Source organism: Bubalus bubalis, chromosome X, assembly GCF_019923935.1.
Source record: "Bubalus bubalis isolate 160015118507 breed Murrah chromosome X, NDDB_SH_1, whole genome shotgun sequence".
NCBI lineage: Eukaryota > Metazoa > Chordata > Mammalia > Artiodactyla > Bovidae > Bubalus > Bubalus bubalis.
In genome coordinates, this window is record NC_059181.1 from 54,946,990 (window position 1) to 54,972,750 (window position 25,761).

The window sequence follows — 25,761 nt, forward strand, 5'->3', positions numbered from 1 at the left end:
GAACAGTATGTTCTGTGCACATCTCTTCTGTAGCATTTGTTCAGTTTGCTCTGTTATCAGCTTCCCTATAACACTGCATACTCCCTGAGGGCAGAGGGTAGTCTCTTTGATTTCTGTCTCTCCCCAAAATCTAGTGGAATATGTTCTTACATGAAGTTCAGATTTAGTTAAGATTGAATGAACCAGTTAGGGAAAGTCCCCTTACTGATTTCAATTCTGCAAGACATCTGTTACATTATTCAGAAATTTTAGAGGGTGAAATTCTTATATAATCACTAGATTAACATTACCATGCTCACACAAACACACACACACACATACACACACACAAAAACCCACCCTTCTCCTCAACCTGCTTTTTTGTTTCCCAATAAAAATAACATGGCTTCCTTTACTTGATAAGAAATATCTCAGAAAGAAAGAGCCTTAGCCATGGGAGTCAGAAGACTTGTGTTTAAAGCCTACCTCAACTAGACATCAACTGGGGCGTCCTTGTGCAAATCTTTAAACCTCACTGGAACTTGGTTTTCTCACCAGTAAATAATAATGATGAAGGTATTGTAAGGACGAAATAACACACATATATTACCTGCTGCTGCTGCTGCTAAGTCGCTTCAGTCATATCCGACTCTGTGCGACCCCATAGACAGCAGCCCACCAGGCTCCCCCGTCCCTGGGATTCTCCAGGCAAGAACACTGGAGTGGGTTGCCATTTCCTTCTCCAATGCATGAAAGTGAGAAGTGAAAGTGAAGTCGCTCTGTCATGTCTGACTCTTTGTGACCCCATGGACCGCAGCCCACCAGGCTCCTCCATCCATGGGATTTTCCAGGCAAGAGTACTGGAGTGGGGTGCCATTGCCTTCTCCGACATATACTACCTAGTACCATTTAAATTTCAGTGCTGCCTGTTCATAAGAACACAGTATTTCCTTTGTAGGGGAGGAACTGAGTTATTTATAACATGCAACCAGCAGTTCACATCTCTCAAACCCACTATCTTCCCCAAACGTCTTCTCTATTATGACAATGAGAGAAACATATCCATCTTCATCTCAGAGTTTCCAAAAGGTCTATAAGTGCTACTAATGTTCATGTGAGTTGGGCTCTTCTTTCTTTAATCTCTCTATATTCTCTTTCTTCCCCTAACCCAATCTGATTTCACCAAAGAGCTCTCACCCATTGTGTGTAACCAGGCACTGCCGCAGTCCCAGCTTGCGGAAGATATCCACCACAATCTCCATGGGCGTAAGGTCAGTCACAGTGAAGGGGCTGAGATCCAGGATGTTCCGAAGCTTGAGGGTAGGTGGGGTGTATGGTGGCACTGGAGGAGAATGCTCGGTGAAATAAATGACGGAAGTGCTCACAACTCCATCCTGTTTTTTTCGAGCATTTTCTATTTGAAAAAAGTAGGGGGAAAAAGTTAAAAAAGAAGGACTAATTCTATCCTTCTGGCCCCTAACCAGTCCCCTCTCCCTTCTGTCTTCCCCTTTTCATGCATGCATGCTTATTTATTGTATAGTTGATATATAATGTTGTGCTATTTTGAGGTCTACAGCAAAATGATTTTGTTCTATGGGCTTCCCTGGTGGCTCAAATGGTAAAGAATCCACCCACAATGTGGGAAACCTGGGTTCAATCCCTGAGTTGGGAAGCTCCCCTGGAGAAGGGAATGGCTACCCACTCCAGCATTCTGGCCCGGAGAATTCCACGGACAGAGGAGGCAGGCTAGAGTCCATGTGGTTGCAAAGAGTCAGACATGAATGAGCAACTTTCACATACACACACACATATAAACATATATATATATGTTGTTTGTCAGATTCTTTTCCATTACAGGTTATTATAAGATACTGAGTATAGTTCCCTGTGCGATACAGCAGGTCCTTGTTGGTCATCTATTTTATATATAGTAGTGTGTGTCTGTTAATCCCAATCTCCTAATTTATCCCTCCCCTCCCCTCACGCATATTTATTTATTATTTCTATAGTGGACCTCCTTGTCCCCTTTATGAAATCCTTACCAATTGAAATAATGAGGTCTCTTCGGAGGACAAAACCCACAAGTCTTTGGGACTCGCGGGACACCACCACTGGGAAGCCACTGTAAGTTGTTTCACTGATTATGGTCTCTACGTCTTCCACAGTCATACTGTCCTGAGTAAGGACAGTCAACAAAGGATCATTTCTCCGGGGTTTCATCACATCCATTGCCAGGGTCTTATGAGCAAACTCTTCTTTGGCTTCAAGAAAGGGGTACCCATTGAGACGGATGTGGGCATCATAGATGCCCTCCCGCCCAAGAGCATCCGCCACCCACTTGCTTGTCATAGCTGCAGCCATCAGAGGCACAATGTATTCCAAGCCACCAGTTAATTCAAACATTATGACAACAAGAGAAACGGTCATCCGAGTCACCCCACCTGCAAAAATAGACAACAAGCTACTTAGTGAAGGCAGGAAAAGTATAGGATTCATTACAGTTATGGGCCTTTCACAGGCCCCATCCAGAAAAAGTTACTTACCAGAAACATCACTAAAAGGAGGCCCTTGCCTACAACTGCATAGACTCCTGCAACTGCATTCAAACAAGTTTACAATGGACAGGAGTCACACTTCTCAAAATAACCTCTACAAAAGATACCTCCTTCACTCTTTTTTCATTTGTTTATTGCTCTCCACCAACTCCCAATTATAAAAGTAATTGCATAAGATGTCTATGATTTGTATAAAACCACAGACGTGAGAGGTTCTCTGGGACATGCAGGCCCACTGTAGAATAATTGCAAACTATATATATGTTTAAAGTATATAAAGGAAAGTCTTACCCGTAAACTCACTGCCTAGAAATACGCTGAGTAAAAGTTTCAAGTGACTTTTTTTCAAAAATATATGTTTTTATATAGATGAATTTGTATTATACGTTTAAATTCCCCACCATGCCTTTTCTCCTAACTTTATGTTAGGAATACTTTGCATATTAGTACAAATTTATTTAAATTGTATTTAAAAATATTAAACATATTAGCATCACATTCAGTGGCTCCATGGTATAGCATTATATGGATGTACCATAATTTATTTAACCAGTCCCTTATTGCACTTTTAGGTTGATTACAGTTATTTGCTATTACACATAATACCATGATGAACATTCTTGTGCAGGTATTTTTGTCCAAATTTCTGGTTTCTTCCTCAATATGACAGAATTTGAGAGAATTCCTCTCCAAGGGGAGGAATGGAGATATATGGTAAAGAATGCCTTCTTTTTTTTTTTTTTAATTTTTTTAAATTTTATTTTATTTTTAAACTTTACATAATTGTATTAGTTTTGCCAAATATCAAAATGAATCTGCCACAGGTATACATGTGTTCCCCACCCTGAACCCTCCTCCCTCCTCCCTCCCCATACCATCCCTCTGGGTCATCCCAGTGCACTAGCCCCAAGCATCCAGTATCGTGCATCGAACCTGGACTGGCAACTCGTTTCATACGTGATATTTAAGAATGCCTTCTTAAAGCACTTGAAAATGGCAAACCCAACAAGAAATGGATAGTTTTTTTTTTAAACCTACAGTCAGTTATATATAGTATAACTCATCTTTATAATGCCACCTGGGGAGCAATTTCTTTGAAACCAATGCAAACAATACTCACCCAAACAGGCTGCAGCCCCAACCATCGCATAAAGGCCCGGGGTGATGCAATCCGCTCCTTGACTGCACCAGCTATTGAAGATGGCCCAGTCATGGTGGTAATAAGCCAGCTGTTCCATCCCAACTCCCAAAAGCCGACCTGCTATAGCACCAACAGCCATGCTAGGGATAAAGAGACCAGAAGGAATCTGCAAAGAGAAAGCAACAGATGGTCAGTGAGAAGTGATGTAATTACGTGGCACGTGATAAGGGCTAGAGGACTGACCCTCTGCAAAGCGAACAGGCCAATGACAATCTAACTATGCACTATGCTAGCAAGTGGCTGCAAAGATCTGTGTAACACTACAGGGACTAGAGGTTCTCTGGGACGTGCAGGCAAGTACAACTGCAAAGATGCTTACCCTGATTCGGGGTCCATCAGGCAAGAGCCTGAACTCTCCAGACCAACACAGAACTGGAGGTAGAAATTAAGCCTTTCCCAAAGAAAAAGGAAAATAGATGGAGTTTCTCATATATGCAGACAGTTTACCCAATTTTGAATTCTTATCAACAGCGATTACCCTTTATTGACTATCTACAATGCTCTATGCTGGATGCTCTACAGACTGGATTTTCTGGGTTCTTTACAACCACCCCAAGAGGCGGGTGTTATTATCCTCAATTCACAAACGATCTAAGGGAAGAGGTTAAGAACTCATCCAAGGCCAAGATTTAGTAAATGTTGGTGATGGGGTTTAAATGCAATGCTTCTAATCACTCTCATGTATTGAATCTTGACCCACTGCCCACACAAAAAGGATGGCATTTGAGGTTTCAGTTTGTTTTAACAGTATAAAAGAAATAATAAATAAGTTTTTTAATGAGGTAGTGACTATGGTTGCATGGCTATCCCAAAAAGGAATCCCCATCTGTCTCCTCTTTTTGTTTTGTTTTTTAACTCCTAGAATGTAATTGGGGCTTCTCTGGTGGCTCAGTCAGTAAAGAACCCACCTGCAATGCAGGAGACATGGGTTCAATCCCTGGGTCAGGAAGATCCCCTAGAGAAGGAAATGTCAACCCACTCTATTATTCTTGCCTAGGAAATTCCATAGACAGAGGAGCCTGGTGGGCTATAGTCTATGGGGTTGAAGGACATGACTTGGGGACTAAACCACCACCACCAGGATACAATAGTGCATTCTCAATTTTCTGTGCTAAGAGAGGGAAAATGATGACAGGGATAACCCAAACAGCAGATTATTTTAAAATAGCTTTGATTCTAGAATATATTTGAATTGGGGTAGGTCTGGTGGTCTGCAAATTCACTTTTAAATGAAAGAATAAAGCCATGAGGTGCAAAGTAACTCAAGAAGCACTGCAAATATGTTCAACATGTTGAGGATGGATATGAATTCAGAGATTACTGTACTCCCTAAACTGCATTGTTGGCCCTTATTTTCTGTTTTGAATCTATTTCTCTAGAGAATAGAGGAAATACATTGGCAGTTGAGTGCTAAAGAAAAGAAGGGCTTCCCTGGTGGCTATAGATAAAGAATCTGCCTGAAATGGAGGAGACCCAGGTTCAATCCCCGGGTCAGGAATATCTCTGGGTCTGGAAGATCCCCTGGAGAAAGGAATGGCAACCCACTCCAGTACTGTTGCCTGGACACATAAAAACCAAGGAAGATGAGGAAAATACAAATTTTCCTTCTTGATTTCTTCTGACACATGGAAATTATAACGGTACTGAAAATAAAAGATACTGTCCTGATGTCAGCTTTTGATAATCTAAATATTAATTTAGGGTCACCTATAAAGTTCTTGATAATTGGACACTGTTAACAACTGTAAAAAATACATTTAGCTATGTATTGGGTTGAACCATATGAAATTGCTATTTCAGTGGTTAAAATGGTTGGCAACTTCATTTGGTTCAACCAACTACTGTGCTTGACTGGTAAACTCCAAAGCCACTTTATAAGGACCAAAAATGTGTTGGTCAGATATTGTTTTGATACAAAATGCACTGGGATAAATACCTCACCATCCTTTTTGAGTGGCAAAATATGTTTTCCACAGAAAAGGAGAAAACATTTCTACTTTTAAAATCTCATCACCGAGGTTTGCATTTGGCCTAAAACTAGGCTTGGACAATTTTAGATAGTCATACAATTGTCTAAGAAGTCATGAGGATATTGAGGATATGTGCGGGTAAAAGGGGCCTTGGGGTGGGGTAGTGGATAATGCTGGGTGAAGCTGGACATACCCCATGAACTATGAGAATTTTATGGTATCTTGGCTCTGCCCTGAAAACCTACACACACACAAATATCCAGGAAGGACCAAAAGAATCTCCTCACCTTCATGCCAAAGGTGAATATAGTGATGACAATTTTCAGTATGAGTGTCAAGGCCAGCTGCCACATTGCACTGTAGACTCCCACGCCAGCTGGTCTGTCGGGCAGCTCACCCGCCTTGCTTGTGTTGAAACGGTTCTCATAATCACAGAGTTTGGAAGAGTCCAGGAGGCCACAGTCATTGAACAGCTCAGAGATGAGCTCACTTGTGCTCACTCGGGTATACTCATTGGGGAAAGCCAGGATGGCAGTGATGGCTGTCACGACAAGAACCTCTACGACAGGATACTTGCCCAACTGGGTAGTCTTCCGCTTCCGACACCAGGCAATGTTAGTGCGGATAAAAAGAGCTCCCCACAGGCCACCAAATATGCCCAGCAGAATGAAGGGCACAAGCTCAAAGAGATGCCATGGGGTGTGAAACTCCACATAAAATAGAACCAGGCGGCTGTTTCCAAACGGATTGATGGAGCGTAGAGTGAATGCTGCCACTAAAGCAGCGAAAAATGAACGCCACAGTGTTTTGAGGGGAAAGTAGTAGCTGACCTATAGGAGAAAAAGTGAGAAAATCAACTCAAGTCAATATGCAGGAACTATTTGGGGTGAAAAATTGTGCTGTGGCAATTCGAGCTGAGGAAGAAAATGGCCTGGAAATCTCCAGTCCCGTGGCAAAGCACTGCAGTTGGGCAGAGCACTTCGGGACTGCAGTATACACAGACAATGGCCAGAATTCCTGGCACAAAATCACAAGCGTGGCTCTACAGACAGATAAAAGCAGTTACCTCTTCTAGGCTGAATAATACTCCACCAATAGGTGCCCCAAAGGCTACAGATACACCAGCAGCGGCAGCGGCTGACAAGACCTATGATTCAAAACTCAAAATTAGTGATAGAATAAGGCCACTTTCCTACCTTCAGTTACGTTTTAAAAGGAATATTGGTGGTTACCAAACGTAAACAAAACAAAAAAAACTTTACCTGCTCTATACCCAGCTTATTTATGAAAAATGAAGTTCAACATATATTTACTTTGAGAGCAAACACTATCTGCTGAATCTTGAACACATGGTTCACATGCTGGAACACGTAGAGGGCCTTCCTTTGTAATTAATTTAGGTGTGTACTTGATTCCAAATTATGCTCCCATCGCCCATACTCCCAATTCCACAACTGATTTATGGTCTGTAAGACCTATTCACCACCTAAATGAAATATTTACAGTTATGCAATTTACACAGCACTTTCTTTATAAAGAAAAGCTTTTAAAATGAGATTTTAAAGATAGCTCTAATCCCTGCTTATTTAACTTATCTGCAGAGTACATCATGAGAAATGCTGGACTGGAAGAAACACAAGCTGGAATCAAGATTTCAAGGAGAAATATCAATAACCTCAGATATGCAGATGACACCACCCTTATGGCAGAAAGTGAAGAGGAACTAAAAAGACTCTTGATGAAAGTAAAAGTGCAGAGTGAAAATGTTGGCTTAAAGCTCAACATTCAGAAAACGGAGATCATGGTATCCGGTCCCATCACTTCATGGGAAATAGATGGGGAAACAGTGGAAACAGTGTCAGACTTTATTTTTCTGGGCTCCAAAATCACTGCAGATGGTGACTGCAGCCATGAAATTAAAAGACGCTTACTCCTTGGAAGGAAAGTTATGACCAACCTAGATAGCATATTCAAAAGCAGAGATATTACTTTGCCAACAAAGGTTCGTCTAGTCAAGGCTATGGTTTTTCCTGTGGTCATGTATAGATGTGAGAGTTGGACTGTGAAGAAGGCTGAGCGCCGAAGAATTGATGCTTTTGAACTGTGGTGTTGGAGAAGACTCTTGAGAGTCCCTTGGACTGCAAGGAGATCCAACCAGTCCATTCTGAAGGAGATCAGCCCTGGGATTTCTTTGGAAGGACTGATGCTAAAGCTGAAACTCCAGTACTTTGGCCACCTCATGCGAAGAGTTGACTCATTGGAAAAGACTCTGATGCTGGGAGGGATTGGGGGCAGGAGGAGAAAGGAACGACAGAGGATGAGATGGCTGGATGGCATCACTGACTCAATGGACGTGAGTCTAGGTGAACTTCGGTAGTTGGTGATGGACAGGGAGGCCTGGCGTGCTGTGATTCATGGGGTCGCAAAGAGTCGGACGCGACTGAGTGACTGAACTGAACTGAATGATACAAACTTGAAATAACGATTGGCTCACAGCTAATCAGGAGCTGCAAATATTCAGACAAGAGGTATTTAGAGTTTCCTGTACTATGTGCCCTAATCCACACCTAGTGACCTATGGAAACAGAAATAGGAGGGTGACTAGAAGCAAAGTTGGGGATCGATTTTGAAGGGAATAGTCCGAAGACCTAAGTGTGTCTAAGTGTGGCAAGGAAAAGGGTAAGGAGAGAGAGAAAGAGGAAGAAGCTGTCAGAGAGAAATTAAAAGGGACAAGGAAGTGGGGAAAGAGAGCAAGTGATATTTCAAGAGTACCATCTTTGTATGTAGTAGCCTTAGGCATGTAAATGTAAAAGGTGCATGATAAACACACCAACACACCAGAATTAATAGACCAAGAAAGTCAGTTTGTTGGATTCTGGTTGCTGTGGAGTGATATATCATGTGTGGTATCAAGGAGCTATTTTTAAAAGGAAGTTGAATAAAACTGTCAGTTTTTTAAAGAAAAAAAAAATGGTTCTTGGCAAATAGGTAGGTTTTTCTGGAAGTGCAAGATGGCTCAGGAAAACGAAGAGTGTGGGGGAAAATGATCTCTGGTGCTAGCTGGGGAGGACTCTGAAATTCAAGACTAGAATGGCTCTCATCTAAGAAGGATGAGGACATTTAACACAGAACTTCAGAAAGGAGATTTCAGTGACTTTGTTTAGGATGAATTACGAGGGAGAAGGAAGAGTTGAACTAGCCAGTAAGTTGTAGAGTGGAGTCTACCTATGCCCTGCTTTCTCAAATCTCTATTTTACGCTCAACCATCTGGCCACTATGACAAGGCCCGAGGACATAAACGGGTTACTGCTGATGGTGAGAACACCAGGAAAAAATAACTGCAAACTCTATATAAGCAATAAGAAGTGAATGACATATTCAACTATTCATGAGTTTAGTTAGAAATATATGATATCTGTTCAGAAAAACAGCCAAATCAAACTCTTCTTTCATTTTATAAGAACTGTTTGAACAAAAATGCCAATTTTATATTAAATAAAATGAAAGTAATCACCAATCTACAGTTTCAAAGTCACCTCTACTTATGCAAAACCAGCAACAATCAACACTTTACTCTTGCCAGTTAAAATGTTTTTTTTTCATCTCTTTAGCTTCTGTTGTACATTACTCCTATCGAACAACTTCACCAATATAAGACTGCCTTTATGTATTTGACAGATAGCTAAACAACCTACTCGGATTTCCCTCTCTCTCCTGCTAGCCTACTTCTCCTGCCAGGAACTTTTCCCCTTGAACCATCAAAATGTATTCCATATTTTAAATTTCAACATCTTTGAGTTTTTTTTTCCGAGTCTTATGGGGAATTTTGTTTTCTTTTGCTTTCAGAATAAATCACGAGGTTCTAATTTTGTGAAAAATCCTCTTCAATAAAATAACCTTGGTCTTGACCCATTCCATATGTGATTTCTTTGTAATTCAAGGGGGAAAAAAAGCAAGAACCATTATTTTCTCAAATTCTTAATTATAGCAGGAAAAAAGTAACCAATGACTTGGAACTTCTTAAAAAATGGTCTTCCTCCTCAAAATGACATACATTAACAACTGTATAAACATGAGAACAACTACAGAGATACTGCAGTGGGACTAATTTGCAGGGCTGAGGTGGAAGGCAGGGAGAGAGAAATCGAATACAGAGAAACAAATACAGTATGCTGTTAGGTAGAAATAAAGATAAAAAAGCTGGCATCTGAAACACATGCTGAACTTATATTCTTTCACAGGAATAAACTTCTTTAAAAAGTCTTCCATTATTTCTGCAACTTCTTTGGAACAGAAATCACACATTCTTGTATAGAATTATATATTATAAAAAGTTAAAGTCTTTACTTCTTCCTCACCAGCATCTATCTCACTTTCCCCCTCACCAGAAGTAGACATTTTTTTAACAGTTTGGGGTGAAACCGCTTCTCAGCCATTTTTTCAAGGACCATATATACACACTTTACAAAAACATTAACTGACTTTTACTATACACATTATTCTGAGATTGGCTTTTCAAAGTTTAATGGTACTTTATAGCCATCATTCCATGTTAGTATACATAGCATTATCTCATTAAGAGTTGCATAGGATTCTAGAGTATGGACAGAATATTGTTTATTCAGTCAGTCCCCCACTGATGGTCACTTGGATTGCTTCAGTTTTTCACTATGTTGACAGATACTATACTGACTATTCCCACAAACCTTTGTGCACACACGGTAGAATGTCTGCAGGATAAATTTCTAGAAATGGAACTTTTGGGTCAAAGAGTATTTGCATTAACACCAGTAGAATCCCCCAATTGTCATCCCTTAGATTGTACCATTTGTGCTCTCACCAAAAAAAAAAAAAAAAAGACTGGTAAAGTCATTTGTTATTACCTCTCTGCGCTTGGCTTCATTCTTCCTGTATTTGTTGAAGCAGTGGCATAGGATGTTCCCACAGCAGCAAGCCACGTGCACTAGGGGGCCCTCTTTGCCCAGGCTCAGGCCAGATGACACTGCCAGTACCAGTGTGATGGTTTTGATCATCAGGGTCCACTTACCCAAATAGCCCCTAATAATGAAACCACTCAAGATAGTTTTTATCTGCAGGTTAAACACAGATTGAACACGGATTAAGTAAGGAAACAAGGCTAAGAAGCAATAAATCTGGTCCTCATTATAGAAACTACACCTTTTAAACAAGTGATACATAAAAGTTTGAAACAGTGATTCAAGTTTGGGAGGGGACCCAGGAGACCAAGAAAATGAGAAATGTTCTTAAAACTTTTATGGTCCCTTTTCTTTTGTGGGGGGGTGCATGTGATAGCTGGGCAAGGGAGTACTGTTAAGTATGAGAGTGCATGTGTGTGGAGAAGGGGCAGCTGAGAGGGGAGGGTGTTTTTCTTACTTTCCCTTACTAGTATAGCCTTGACTCTCTGTCAAAAAATCTGTAGCTATCACTTGATCAGGAAAAAGAGAGGCAAGGCCATCCAGGTAACCTAAAATCTCAGTGGTTTCAGTTACTATCAAGTAATCTAAACCAAAAGTCGTTAGAAATAGGGTTTTAATCACCCTCCTTCTAGCCCAAATCATGTTGTAAAAAATGTAGCAAAATAGTTTCATTTCTTCTGCTCTAAAAAAGTTGACAGTACCACTATTTTTTCAGACCAGAATCCTGCGGTCTACCCTAAAAGCTTCTTGGTTAGGAGTCGGGGAATTCTTCAGGGGGCTGGTTCACCAGGAACCTGTAGGAGGCTAGGAATCAACTCCCTTTAAATGTCTATGTGGCCCAGTCGGGGAGGAAACTTAAGGGAAGATCTAGAAAGGCCCTAGACTGCCTCGGGATCTGATCTCATTTAATATTCAACTGCAGTATATGCTGGAATACATATTAAATGGTTTTAACTAAAAAGGATTAATTATTGTTACCACTTATAAACCATTATAAACCCTTTTAGAGACTCACCTCAGGGATTCCAGAGCCACAGGCATAAGGTGCAAACACCTTGACAAGAGATACAGCAAGGAAGGCAAATAGGAGAGCCCAGAGGACGTACATGAAATAATTGACTATGTAGGCAAAGGCTCCCTGGAACAGGGGGAAAAGAAAGAAGCTGGTTTTAGCCTAGACAACCTCAATGAGGCATGCAGCTCTTAAATAATGGGTTTTCAGGAGAGGAGGTCAGAAAATAAACAAACAATATTAAATTGCTCAAAATGTTTCTTCCAGACTGTCAGCAAAGCAACTACTAAAACACTGTCAGCTCATTTGCTACAGAAAATGAGAGGCTTTGCTCCACCCAAAGGAAAGTGAGGATGGCTTCTACGGATGGACAAGAATGAAAACACAAATTCACTTTCTATATGAGTGCTTTGATAGATTTTGTAGTCAAATATATATATATATACACACACACACACACACACACACATACACATGCATACATACTATGTCAATTTCATTAAAAGTCTTAGCAGTCCTTTTATTGAAATGGCTGAACCTTGGCTACACATTTCAAGTGAAGGCTGGCTCTAGAATTCCATTAAATTCACCTTTGGCTACTACCTACCTTGGTGTCAAATTCTCATAGGCGGTTATAAAATTCTTGGGTGTTTTTCTTAAAATAAGCAATGATATTCTGTAGAGATGACCACATCTTTGAGAATTTTGCCACTGTAGTAGCAAAGGTGTAGTCGTTGAATAGCAACAAGAATATGCAGTAAAACGTTTTGGGCTGTGACCATCAGATAAAATCAATGAGATATCAGATAGCCCAAAGAATAAAACAGAGATGACTATTTTAAAAAATGGAAATAATATACTTATTCTTATATAAGAATATATATATTATTATATATTATAATGAAGTCTGCCAGAAAAGAAATCTAATTTTGACCATTAGTAAGGATTCACCACCATTTGCCTTGCAAAATAGCTATGCCTTAAAAAAAAACCAATATCTTGAACATTGGTATAAGATGCTTGGTGATAGAAATATTAGAAGTTGAAACTCACTCAAATTATATGGATCACAAAACTCAGTGGACTTTTGGCATCTTAAAACCTCCCTCCATGGGATTCTCCAGGCAAGAGTACTGGAGTGGGTTGCCATTTCCTTCTCCAGGGGATCTTCCTGATCCAGGGATCGAACCCAGGTCTCCTGCATTCCAGGCAGATGCTTTAACCTCTGAGCCACCAGGGAAGCCCCTTAAAACCTAAAACACCATCAAAAAATTCACTGACCTAGACGAGGAAAACCAAAACACTCAGGTTTTTTTTTTTTTTTCTGAGTTGTAATTTTGACATAGGCTTCCCATTATTTTAGTCCCTGAGAGGAACAAATGATTGCTCTCTCTTGGCCTTTAGAATGTAGCTAGGGAGAAAGAATACTCTATGAGGAGGAAACAAAGGGGAAAAGGGAAGAAAGAAGAAAGTGGCTGAAACTGACTAGAGGCAGAGATCAGGAGGCCAAGTTCCTGGCAGCAGAACTCTTTAAAAGCTAGAACTAACTCTCCCCAGGTAAGGATTTCACTCATTAAAAGGACAGCCAGAGAAAGTTATCACTTGAGCAAATCTCCAGTTTGAAAGTTACGGTTGGAACACTTAAACACACATATACATAGCTCAAAGGATTAGCTTTGGGGAGCCTTGTGGTGATGGAATCACACTTCTCCATTTTGATTGTGGTGGTGGCTACACAAATCTATATATGTGCTAAAATGACAGTGAACTGTGCGCCTGCACATACACACTCACTCTCTCTCTCCTTCCCCCTCTTTCTCTTCTATGCTCATAAAATGGGTGAATATAAGGTCTGTAGGTTGCAACAATGTCACATTCTTTGTTTTGCTAGTGTACTATAAACACTTTGGCCACCTGATGTGAAGAGCCAACTCATTGGAAAAGACCCTGACGGTGGGAAAGATTGAAGGCGGGAGGAGAAGGGGATGACAGAGAATGAGATGGTAGGATGGCATCACCAACTCGATGGACATGACTTTGAGCAAACTCTGGGAAATGGTGAAAGACAGGGAAGCCTGGAGTGCTGCAGTCCATAGGGTCACAAAGAGTCGGACATGACTGAGGGACTGAACAACAACAAATACTTAAATGTTAGGGGTTTCCCAGGTGGTGCTAGTGGTTAAGAACCTGCCTGCTAATGCAGGAGACATAAGAGATGCTGGTTTGATCCCTGTGTTGGGAAGATCCCCTGGAGGAGACCATGGCAATCCACTCCAATATTCTTGCCTGGAGAATTCCATGGTCAGGGGAACCTAGCAGACTACAGTCCATAGGGTTGCAAAGAGTCAGTCACAACTGAAGTGACTTAGCACATATGCACACATACTTATGTCATGACTGGGGGAGGCTGGGTGAAGGCTATGGGGACCTTCCTGTACCTTGGTTTGTAACTTCCTGGGAATCTATAACTACTTCAAAAATAAGAGAGTTTTTAAAAAGCAAGGGAATCACACACACACACACACACTCATGCTAAATTCCAGGGCTTCTCAAACTTTTCTCCATCCGAGAGGATGGGGGTGGGGTACCCGGACAGGAGCAGAGCTGAAATAGAGATTCTGTTTTATCTTAAACATGGAAATCCTTCATTCCTTTACAACAATTGTTTACATTTAATTTTTGGGAAAAAAATTTCTTCCAAATACTTGGGAAACACTGATACTCTGGGAAGGCACACAGCACATATGCTGAGGTTTCACATACCCTCTGGTATGCTGACCTTAACCCGGTTTGAGAAGCACAAACATAAACGTCTCACACGTATAGTATGCAGTTAATCCTCTAATTGACCTCTTTCACAAGCCAATATGCATAGTCAGATATGTACATAAATACTCTTATTTCTGACATTATTTTCTTATCCTTCTTTTGCCTTGACTGAGTCTGCGGGGGGTGGGGGGGTGCTTCAAATTGTTTGGGGACCAAAGTAGGTATGAAAATAAATGTTAAATGTACAAACAACTATTCCAGTCTTGTCCTTCTCACTTTCCTAACACAGTAGATGAGGAGTGAGCTGAGATGGTACCTGTTTTAGAAGTACCTGTGCAGAAGCCAGAGTGGAATTGGGAGTTGAGAGTTATTTCATGTGCTTTTGTGTTCAGTAGGAGAGATCTAACACACAAATCAAGTGGTAAGAGAAAGGTAAGGAACCGAAAAACAAAGTTACTGTTAAATCCAAAACAATTTGCTAGAAGACAAGGACAAAGTCAATTTTAATTTCAAAAGGGGGCCATGAACAATTTTATTCCTGGGTTTCTGCTATTTTGCTAAAGAATATATTTTTTTAATGTTCTAATACAATGCTCAGGGAAAATTTGCTTAAACACATTTTTAACCCATTCCATCTTTTGTTAGAAATTATAGCTTATCTGTTGGCTGACTATGGCATTCCTACGGAAATTACTAGAGAAAGAGTCAGTCACACCATGTACTAACAACTAAGAAGAAACATGGTTTGTTAAAAACAAGCAAAAAAAAAATTATTTTGTTGTATAAGCATCAAACTCCACATGTCAGAAGATAAAGAAACAGGGCTGCACTTAAACCACAGAGAAAGGCAGCTGGCACTGGTTCCCCTTTTCCTGAAAAGGAAAGTAAAGGAAGATTCCACAATTGCCATGAGGACAGTATAAGAAATGAAGTAAATGTAAGAATAATTAAGTCAGCAGTTCAGAAATCTTCATGTGTTACCTCATTCGTGCTGATGATAAGCTGGGACCAGCTATTCCACTCTGGGCATTTGTCTCTATTTTCAAAGGTGACATGGTTGGAGTTCCAGCAACAGTGTTCATGGTTAAACCAGATTCCTAATGTACATATACCTTCTTTTAAATCTGTCATCCAGTGAGCAGAGATGTCTATCAAGCCAGCTAGGGAACCTGATTTGAGGGAAGGGAAGGAAAGGTTACGGTTGTAAGAGAAAATAAGGGAAAAGGAATCACAATAATGGACAAGTATATACATTTTTATTCTGTTTGCAACCTCCTTCTGCAACCTCCTTTGCAACCTGATTGTCTGCTTGCTTCTTACCTATTATTTCTGATAGATTTTACCTGTTTCAAATACCTCTTCAAGAGGGGAAAAAAGCATTGTCTACACTAAACACTGTGTCTTGCAGAATTTCTATATGGGAAACTTAGAAGAGAGCAAAGTGGTTGGGTTGGGGGTGAGGAGTGAGTGGATTTGACTTTTAGCTGCCTCACCTGGCAAAGACTCTGCTTTGACTGCGAGTTGATGAAGGCTGATCCATAAAGAAAGTCAAGTTTATTAAAGATTGTTTTATTCTCACTTTATACATAAGACTGAGAAAATCTGAACTGCCCATGTTGAAGAATATTATATGACATGTATTTGAGATGGCTTGATGGGGGCAGTTGATGAAGACTATGAGGAGAAGGGCTCAGTCTTGATACTGATTTGGCACCAGGAACGAGGGAATTTGAGCAATGGCAGGAAAGCATTCTAGGCTAAGGGAATGGAATTTATAAAAGCACAAATTGTGATGTACGTGGGAGATGAGATGAAGCTATAGGAAGGGTGAAGCCTCCTGAGCCTAGGGCATGAACTGGTTTTCTTAGTGAGAAGGAGCAAAAAATATTTTATATAGACCATTCCTCAAAGAAAATTACGAGAATGATTATGAGGATTATGAGGATTCATGTACTATGGCTAATAGACTGATAGGGTTAAGATAGTTATAATACTTTCAATTCTGGCCTTCTCATCATTTCTGTTATCCAGATGAAGAAACACTGGAATAAAGAAATTAAATGGTCTAGAATCGTGCTTTAGGGAAATAGCAAAGACATCATAAAATTCACAGCCCCTGAATTCCCAGACTGTTCCTGCATTCAGACACACTGCTTCTATTGTTGCTCTCCAATGCTTAAAAACAAAATACCCTGTGTGTATCAGGGGAAGAAAAATATTCACTGACCACCTAGTGACAAGACATACATTAAAAAGTTGAGGATATTACGCCTATGTTCCAACAGGCTGGAGGCCATACCATGTGTATGTTTTGGTAGGTGCTAAGAGTGTTAATACAGGTTATTTACACACTTGAACAACCTAGTCAAATCTGACAAACTGTTTGAACCTACTCTCGGCCACTCCAGCCCCCATCATCTCTTCCTTCTAAATCCTATTGCACTTATTGCCTGAATTCAGAAAACTAAGCGATGTTAAAGAGTTTGGCTAATTCTCTGGTTGTTTCATGTGTGTACATCTTATTCTACCTAACCCTGGTACTCTGTATTCTATCTTCCCTTCTATGTCTCCCTCTTCTTTTCCCAGTTGACTCTTTCTTCCCTGGTTACAAATTTTAGCGGGTTTCCCCTACCCTAGAGAATGCAGTGCTTCCACCTGTCCATGCTATCATTTCATGGCTTCTGTCCCTTCTCTCCTTCCAGTGACCACCCAGTAGCTCCAAAACTTCTACAATGGTTACCTCCCCTTGAAATCTGGCTCCTGGGACTCCCTGGTTGTCCAGTGGTTAGGACTTGGTGCTTTCACTGCCAGGGCCCAGGTTCAATCCCTGGTCCAGGAGCTAAGATCAGGCAGGCCACTAGGTGCAGCCAAAAGAAAAAAGAAAAAAAAAAACTGGCTACTAATATTTATCTAAGATTTTTTTCAAGGTCACTTGTATCCTCCTAACTGCTAAACTATATAATCCTTTATCAGCCCCCTTCCTTCTCTTCAGCCTCTGTGTAATATTTGACATTACAGCCCACTCAGTCTATTATGAGCCAGCTCTAAACTGTCCAGACCATATTCTCTCTTCTGTACGAGCCAAAGAATGGGCAGCATTAACACCCTAGACCATGGGTTGGAAAACTATGGCCTGAGGGTCAAATCCACCTCTGTGTTCTTAAATAAAGCTTTTCTTGGTCACAGTCCAGTTTGTTTGTGTACCTACTATCTACGGCCACATTTGTGCTATAGAGATCATTTGGCCCACAAATCCTAAAATATTTAGTCTGGCTCTTTATAGAAAAAGCTTGCTGACCCCTGGCCCAGAAATAATCTTTGAAAACTCTGTTATGAATGAACAGTTTCTGATTTGCTATGATCTTTTTTTTTTTTTTTTTTTTAAGCAAATGGACCTGCAGAGATTTAACTAACATAGAAAACACAGGATAGTCACCAGATTTGGCTGTAACACACGAGCTATTACCAAAGCACACAGAATAAAATCAAATAACAAACCAGATTTACTATGTGGTAGCCTGATGCCTCAAAAGTATCTGGGGGTAAACAAGCCTACTGGATCTTAGTTTCCTATCCCATGACAAAGAAACAAGGGGTGGGATGGTGGAGAGTTAGTTTCTATGCATTGGAGAGGCAAGGGCAATGCCACAGCGTTCAAGAAAAATGGGGGCATTTTATGTAAACAATGTGGCACATGGTGAACATCCCCTGCATGTCCCCCCCGAGGAGCCCACTGACAGGAGATGGGGCTGCAGGGTGCTATGACAGAATGGCAGCAGCTCCCACTAGCTGCTGTGATCACTTTATACTCCACGGCTCATGAATTATCTCTAAGTAACAGCAGCTTGTGAACAACTGGGTGCTGTGCTGAGTGCTATATATATTGTACTTCATTCAATTCTCACAACAAACTTGCAAAATAGGTACTCTTATTATCCCTATTTTACAAGTCAGTAAACTAAAGCTTTCAAGGGTTAAGAAACCTGCCTAAAGTCACAAAACTAGCAATCGGTGGGGCTGGGATTCAAATCCAAGAAGCCACAAACTAGAGCTATGCTGTTAACTACCATTCCATCCCAACCACCTCCTGATTTCCCACCTAACTTCTATTTTAGCTCATTATTCCTAGTCTTCCTAGACCCATTTTTTTTAATGCCATGGGAATATAAATCTCAGCATTTCTGCCTGGTATTCTTGGTTTTCTGCTGCCACCACAAGAGGGGAAGCCTGCTTAGGGACCTGTTTTGAAGCTGTATTGCAAAGCAAGTATACTATTCCTGCTACTGTTGCTGCTAAGTCACTTCAGTTGTGTCCAACTCTGTATGACCCCATAGATGGCAGCCCACCAGGCTCCCCCATCCCTGGGATTCTCCAGGCAAGAACACTGGAGTGGGTTGCCATTTCCTTCTCCAATGCATGAAAGTGAAAAGTGAAAGTGAAGTCGCTCAGTTGTGTCCAACTCCAGCGACCCCATGGACTGCAGCCTACCAGGCTCCTCCATCCATGGGATTTCCCAGGCAAGAGTACTGGCGTGGGGTGCCATTGCCTTCTCCGATACTATTCCTAGATAGACCATATAGTTGGAGTGGCTTAGGAGCTTGATGGAGAAGACAGGAAAAGGTAGTACCATCCCAGTCCTCAACCACCATGAAAGAATAAGAGTGTAGGCCCCTTAAGGGTATGAGTCATGTCCTACATATTTTACCCCTAAATGAAGAGAGAAAATGTTTAAGAAGTAACTACAAAAATCTTTCAAGAAGTCCTCTTCTACATCTTCTTTCCTAAATCCAACGTGAAGAAAGCGAAAGTTTTAGTCATTCAGTCATGCCTGACTCTTTTGCAACCCCATGGACTATCGCCTACCAGGCTCCTCTGTCGATAGGATTCTCCAGGCAAGAATACTAGAGTGGGTAGCCATGCCCTCCTCCAGGGGATCTTTCTGACCCAGGGATTGAACCCAGGTCTCTTGCATTGGAGGCAGATTCTTTACCCATGTGGTATATGTTTAAAAAAACAACTGGGAATTCCCTGGTGGTCCGGTGGTTAGGACTTGATGCTTTCATTGCCAGGGCATGGGTTCAATCCCTGGTCAGAGATCAAGATCCTGCCAGTCACAGAGTTGCTCCCACCCCTCCTCCTCAAAAAATGAAAACAAAACAAACAAACAAAAAAAAAAACCCATCTCCAACAGAAAGGTTCTTCCTCAAGATAAGCTCCAAAAGTCAGGGCTAACAGCACCTTAAGATGGATACAATATTTTATAGTATACAAATGCACTTAAATGCATTTCCTTATTTAATCTCATTTATTCAATGAAGGAGATGAGGTATCAATACCTCTTTACAGTTGAGGTCATCAAGCTTCCAAAAGGTCCACGAGTGACTTCTTTCATGTAGGAAAACAATAAAGCACAGCATTCAATTCAGTTCATGACTTGGGGAATGGGCACACCACAATTTTAGGAAATCTGTTTAGAAAGTTAACATGGTTTACCATACCTGATAAAAGCCCAATAAGTAGCATCAACAACCAGCCAGAGAAAGCATCGCTCACACTGTGAATTAAGGCCCATGTTGATTCTTTGCTTTTGTTGGTAATCTAGGGAGAAATGAGAAAACATTGATAGATTTTACACACACCCTTGCTTTTTCACATCAAAATGTGCAATAAAGAAACACAAAGACAAACCTATTGATTAGGAGACCAATTTAGAGTTACTTCTCAAATTTTGGCTCAACCAAAGTCACCAAGAACTCTGAAGTTTACTGAACCTTGTTTTACAAAACCCCACCTTCAATCTCCAGTATTGCAATGCCTGCATGTACCTTATTCAAGGCTTCCCTATTTAGTAGCTATTTTCTTTTGTTTTTAATAAGGCCTTTGTCTTTTATTTATTATTTCTGGCTACACTGGGTCTCCGTTGTTGCACATGGACTTTCTTTAGTTGTGGTGAGCAGGGGCTACTCATTGTTGCAGTGTGCAAGCTTCTCACTGTGGTGGCTTCTCTCTTGTTGCAGAGTAGAGACTCTAGGCATGCAGGCTCCATAGTTATGGCACGTGCGCTGAGTTGCCCCATGACATGTGGGATCTTCTTGGAGCAGCGATCGAACCCATGTCCCCTGCATTGGCTGGAGGATTCTTAGCCACTGGACCACCAGAGAAGCCTTCTAGAGATTGTTTTGTTGTTGTTGGCTGTGCTAGGTCTCTGCTGCTGCTCAGGTTTTTCTCTAGTTGCGGAGAGCAGGGACTACTCTCCAGTTGTGCTGAATGGGCTTCTCACTGTGGTGGCTTCTCTTGTTCTGGATTATGGGCTCTGTGGTGCTTGGGCTTCAATAGTTGCAGCATGTGGGCTCAGTAGTTGCAGTTCCCAGGCTCTAGAGCACAGGCTCAATAGTTGTAGCACACAGACTTACGGGCTTAGTTTAGGTGCTCCTTGGCTTGTGGCTTCTTCCCGGATCAGAGATTGAACACCTGTCTCCTGCATTGGCAGGCAGATTCTTTACCACTAAGCCACCAGGGAAGCCCCTTAGCTGCTAATTTCTTATAACATCAACCTGTTTTGCTTACTGCCGTGGTCTCCTTCTGGCCTGGACATCAGATAGTCCAAAAATGGTCTCTTGACTCATAGAAAATAGTCTGATTGTTTTTCAAAGAATAAATAAATATGGGCTTATTTGAGTGGTGAAAATACAATCTGAAGTTTACTACATGAGGCTGTAATTCAGGTCAGGCAAATTCTAAGACTATACCACAAACCCCTAACTGTACAGTGATTATAGTTCCTAAATGATATTAGGGATGATCTCTTTCATTTTCAAAAACCTGCTGGGCATATCTGCAGCTATCAAGAGGTACACAAATTTTTACCTTTTTAGGCCCTAGCCTTGTCAATTTAGCTCTTCAGTGCTCATACTTCAAAACCTAGCATTCTGACAACTTTGGCATTAGTACTTCCCCTTTCTCCGCCTCTATTTCTTATCTTTGAAATGGAAAGTGAGCTACCCCATCTTGATCTGCAGCTACATCACGAGTAATAAATTACTGTGTGCATATGCTGTGCTGTGCTTAGTTGCTCAGTCATGTTTGACTCTTTGCAACCCCATGGACTGCAGCCCGCCAGGCATCTCTGTCCGTGGGGTTCTCCAAGCAAGAACACTGGAGGGGGTTGCCATTTCTTCCTCCAGGGGATCTTCCCAACCCAGGGATAGAACTTGTGCCTCCTGCATCTCCTGCATTAGCAGGCAGATGTTAAAAGCACTTTAAAATTTCATTTAGACTTATGACTTTAAGTTTCCAATTGAAATGCTGAAAGTAGATGAGGTGACACTTTTCCTGACAGTGTTTCCATTCAGATGATGAACAGCTAATGCTTAAAAAAGGTCTCCTTTGAAGATTCGATAAACACATTTCAATTGATTCTGAATTATTATTATTTGATATAATGTGTCTCAGATGCAACCATATTGATATAATGGGAAATGTGCTCTTGTCATATGACAGGTGGCTTTCACAATCTGAGTAACATGCTGACTAAGCAAATGATGACAAACTAAACTCTGAATTATATAGAGAAAAAAATTCTAAGGCTATAAAACTATATTTTAAAGTCTGCCTGACAAATTAATATAATAGAAAGAATATATGGATATGTTCCCAAATAGCATGAATCTTATAAAAAAAAACAAAATGTTTTATAGAGATCACCTTTTTGAGTGAGGAGAAGAAAACTCAGTGGGATTATCACAAATCTAAGGATTACAAAGAAATTTCTCAAAACCTGTACCTGGGACAATCCTGGGCTCAGGTGGTCATGAGAAAAGCAGTTAGGAGCCAGGAAAGGAATGAAAAGTGACCTGAACCTGACGGCTCAGGAGATTCACTCAAGTCTGAGAGGAGGAAACCAGGAACTCAGGAGAAAATGGAGTCAACATAAAAAGCAATTTTTAAATTTGGACTCAAAGCAGAAATAGTAAGAAAGAAAAAAAATAATCATACCTACTGTTGGTTGAAGACATGTTCCCCATTGAATCAGGATTATGGGGGCTGAGGCCCCCTACCTTTTGAATAAGCTCTCCACGTGCTCCTGACTCAGACTAGAAATTGTGATTCCCTGATTTAAATGATACTCAGCAGTAAGTTGGAGAAGGCAATGGCACCCCACTCCAGTACTCTTGCCTGGAAAATCCCATGGATGGAGGAGCCTGGTAGGCTGCAGTCTATGGGGTCGCTAAGAGTCGGACACGACTGAGCGACTTCACTTTCACTTTTCACTTTCATGCATTGGAGAAGGAAATGGCAACCCACTCCAGTGTTCTTGCCTGGAGAATCCCAGGGACGGGGGCACCTGGTGGGCTGCCGTCTATGGGGTTGCACAGAGTCGGACACGACTGAAGTGACTTAGCAGTAGCAGCAGTAAGTTAAAGGCAAACGACCTTGGTGGGATACTCTGAGAAGTTTTCACATTACTTTGAAAAGACAAAAGTAGGGAGGTTCTCTTGTCATATTCAAAACAAAACTGAGAAATAGCCCTAAGTACTTCTATTAACTATCGTACTAAATTAATGTCATTGATTTGAATTTGATTGGTCTTGGAGTTTTTAGTTGAATGCATAAATGTGCTTTGGTTTTATACTTGTAAAAAAGCTATAATCACAGGTTTATCCTGTAAGCTTCAGTAAACACTCTTTTCCTTTAAAAAGATTCCACTTACTATTCTTAGTTGTAAAAATTCTGCTTCAAGGGAAAACCATAAAGAAAGATGAGATGGGGAAGAAAGATTTTTGAAATTTATTTTGGTCCCTCCCATCAACTGTTTTCACCCTTCTACATAGGCATTTATACCCAATGATCCTTTTCAACCACTCACTATAGGAAGATAAATCATCATTAAATATAAATTATTTTCAAGATGCCTTAAAAATAAAACCCTACATGGCCAACAGAAAATAAATTCAGCCACACCCAGGGTAGAGGGTTATATATGTAAAGAATATGTATTTTCAACTTCTTCTGATGTTTCCTAACACTCAGCTCACAAAGCATCTTTTGTCTTACCTCTCGGTGCCTATCCCGGTCTCGAGACTTCTCTCTCACCCAATCAATTGTATTGAAATCATCATAGGTCCCCACACCAGGGATTGGCTCCTCCAAGAAGTCCATCATCCTATTTGAGGAACCTATTCCTCCACCATTGTATGACCTACTCTCTGGATTGAACAGAAAGAAGACATTAGTAATACAGACACTCTGGACATTTTTAATACCTCTTTTTTGATCACCAGGAGGTGAGCCCTTAAACTATCAGATGACTACAGTTAGGGTATGTTGATAAAGCAGAATGATCACCTGGCAGGAACATCCTTCACATTCAGAGGTTTCTGTGTTTTAGGCACAAAACGATGAGCATCTCGAGGCAGTGTGAATGGAAAGGGACAGATGAGAATGACAGTAAAAAGGGAGAACTGACAGGAGTTGAAATACAGGGTAAATGGGTGTATGAAACAAAAGACACGAGCTTGGAGCAGTTTAGATATTTCAGTTTATGTTTGGGGAGGAAGACAAAAGGGTCAAAGGTTTTTGCAGACAAATTACATCAGAAGCCATTTTATTAATACATTTACAAGGCAGTAATTCAATCCTCAGAGGTGGCTTTTGCCTGAGTAGGGACTCCAAAGAAAGCATGTGGGTCTCTTCCAGAGTTCAGCTGGCTGGAATGTACATATTTCACTTCCATGGATATAAGACTTTGATCCTTGATGTCATGGGCCTGTGGAAACTTTTACTGAGTATGCCAGGACAGTCTAAGATTTCCAAGTAGAGATTTAAAGAAAAGTGCATGGCTCAGAAATGACAGGTCCCTCCCGATCCTTCAACTGAAAGAAACATATCCATTTGGCCAACAATCACATTTACCTCCTTCATTTTTAGCACTTCTACTATAATAACTTAAGCAAATGCTTTATCTTCCTTTCTAGACTAGAAGCTCTTTGAGGGTAGCCCTATCTCTGATTTCACCATTGCCTTCTCCAGTGTCCAGCACACAGCCACAACCCAGTAAATATCAGGTGAGCCCAGTTTGTTGATGAACCGTTGGGATGAGGGAGAAGTATTTAAACTCAGAAGTGGTGCTTACACAAGGTTACTTAGTATGACTTAACAAACTTATTCACAATATTTCCACAATCCTCTGGTAGAAGAAAACTTCACTATTAAACACAAAATGTAAAACTGTATTCAGGAATGCATGCAAATGCACACTGAGGAAAAATGCAGAGTAATGCCATCAATGAACTCAACTAGCCACAGCTCACATTTGCAACACCAACCTTGGCAGGGACAAAGCTATATCCAGACTGTTTGACGATAAGTTCCTCTGCAGAGAAGGCTAAAGTGGGCCCAAGCTGACCTTGTCTCCCCCCAGCTACATCCTCACCTTCACTCTCAACTCCTGACAGACAATTTGAGCACTCTCAGAGGACAAGTTTGAATTAACACCCAAGTTGCACCTGGTTTACAAATTCTAAGTCTTCCAAATACCTAGTTCAGCATACCTTTCACAAACAAGGCACAGCTGAAAGGAAACGCTCTGCAGAATCCAAATCACAGTAAGAGTGGGGGTGAGGTGGGGTGGAGTGGAGGAGGTGAACAAGTTAATCTTAAAACCCCTAACCAAAGTCCTTTCCGTATCTTCAAGCATACCTGACCATGAAATGGTTGGCTGCTGAATCACCAGCTCAGCATTTCCTATCATGTCAGTGGCATACTGATAAAGATAAATGCTGGTGTGTTGTCTGAGAGATTGGAGGGAAACAGCCAGCTGGGAAAGGAGGGCAGGAAGAGGCTAAAGTATGTGGGGCAGCAGGGAACCAAGCTCTTTCAATTCTCAAGACAAATGCTGACATGAACACAGGACACCAACCAACCAGAAACTGACTTTTTCAAGCAGGTTAATGCTTCAATTGAATTTGCTCTGGTTTAAGTGTGCTCCTTTCAGGAGAAATTTTCAAAGGATTTTGTGAAACTGATTTTTAAAAAGCTTCTACTAGATATCTAATGTTACACTAGGTATCAAATGAGGCCCCCAGTTCAAAGGATATTAAGAAAAAATGAAGATCTGCAACAGCTTCCTAACAGGAAAGAAAAAATCCTATTACATCACTGGGTAACATGAGTACTGAATCATCCTTCTTTGTAGATAGTCTATTATAAACGCAAATTGTCAGGCAGCTCGGAAAGAACAGGCAGTGATTAGAATCCGACAACAGACTGCTTGTGATTCTCCAGACCCCCTTCTCCCTGGGGTCATGCTTTGGTCCTTGGCCAGGCTCAAGCCTGCTTA

At 41.0% G+C, this 25,761-nt stretch overlaps 1 protein-coding gene across 6 annotated transcripts in view; it reads right to left on the reverse strand.

Annotated features, from left to right (window-relative positions):
- Positions 1–25,761, reverse strand: part of CLCN5 (chloride voltage-gated channel 5) — a 193,782-nt gene that overhangs the window by 7,099 nt on the left and 160,922 nt on the right. For 5 of the 6 annotated variants that reach the window (XM_006059475.4, XM_044937318.2, XM_044937319.2 and 2 more), the window contains 10 exons: positions 23,478–23,629; positions 19,922–20,021; positions 15,405–15,592; positions 11,658–11,780; positions 10,589–10,795; positions 6,772–6,852; positions 5,993–6,535; positions 3,655–3,841; positions 2,022–2,420; positions 1,177–1,393 (listed from right to left, as the gene is read on the reverse strand). In XM_006059475.4, the coding sequence (XP_006059537.1) occupies positions 1,177–1,393; positions 2,022–2,420; positions 3,655–3,841; positions 5,993–6,535; positions 6,772–6,852; positions 10,589–10,795; positions 11,658–11,780; positions 15,405–15,592; positions 19,922–20,021; positions 23,478–23,629 (2,197 nt within the window). Of the gene's footprint in view, positions 1–1,176; positions 1,394–2,021; positions 2,421–3,654; positions 3,842–5,992; positions 6,536–6,771; positions 6,853–10,588; positions 10,796–11,657; positions 11,781–15,404; positions 15,593–19,921; positions 20,022–23,477; positions 23,630–24,748; positions 25,729–25,761 lie in introns of those variants that run through there. The other variant, XM_044937320.2, reaches the window with a different exon arrangement.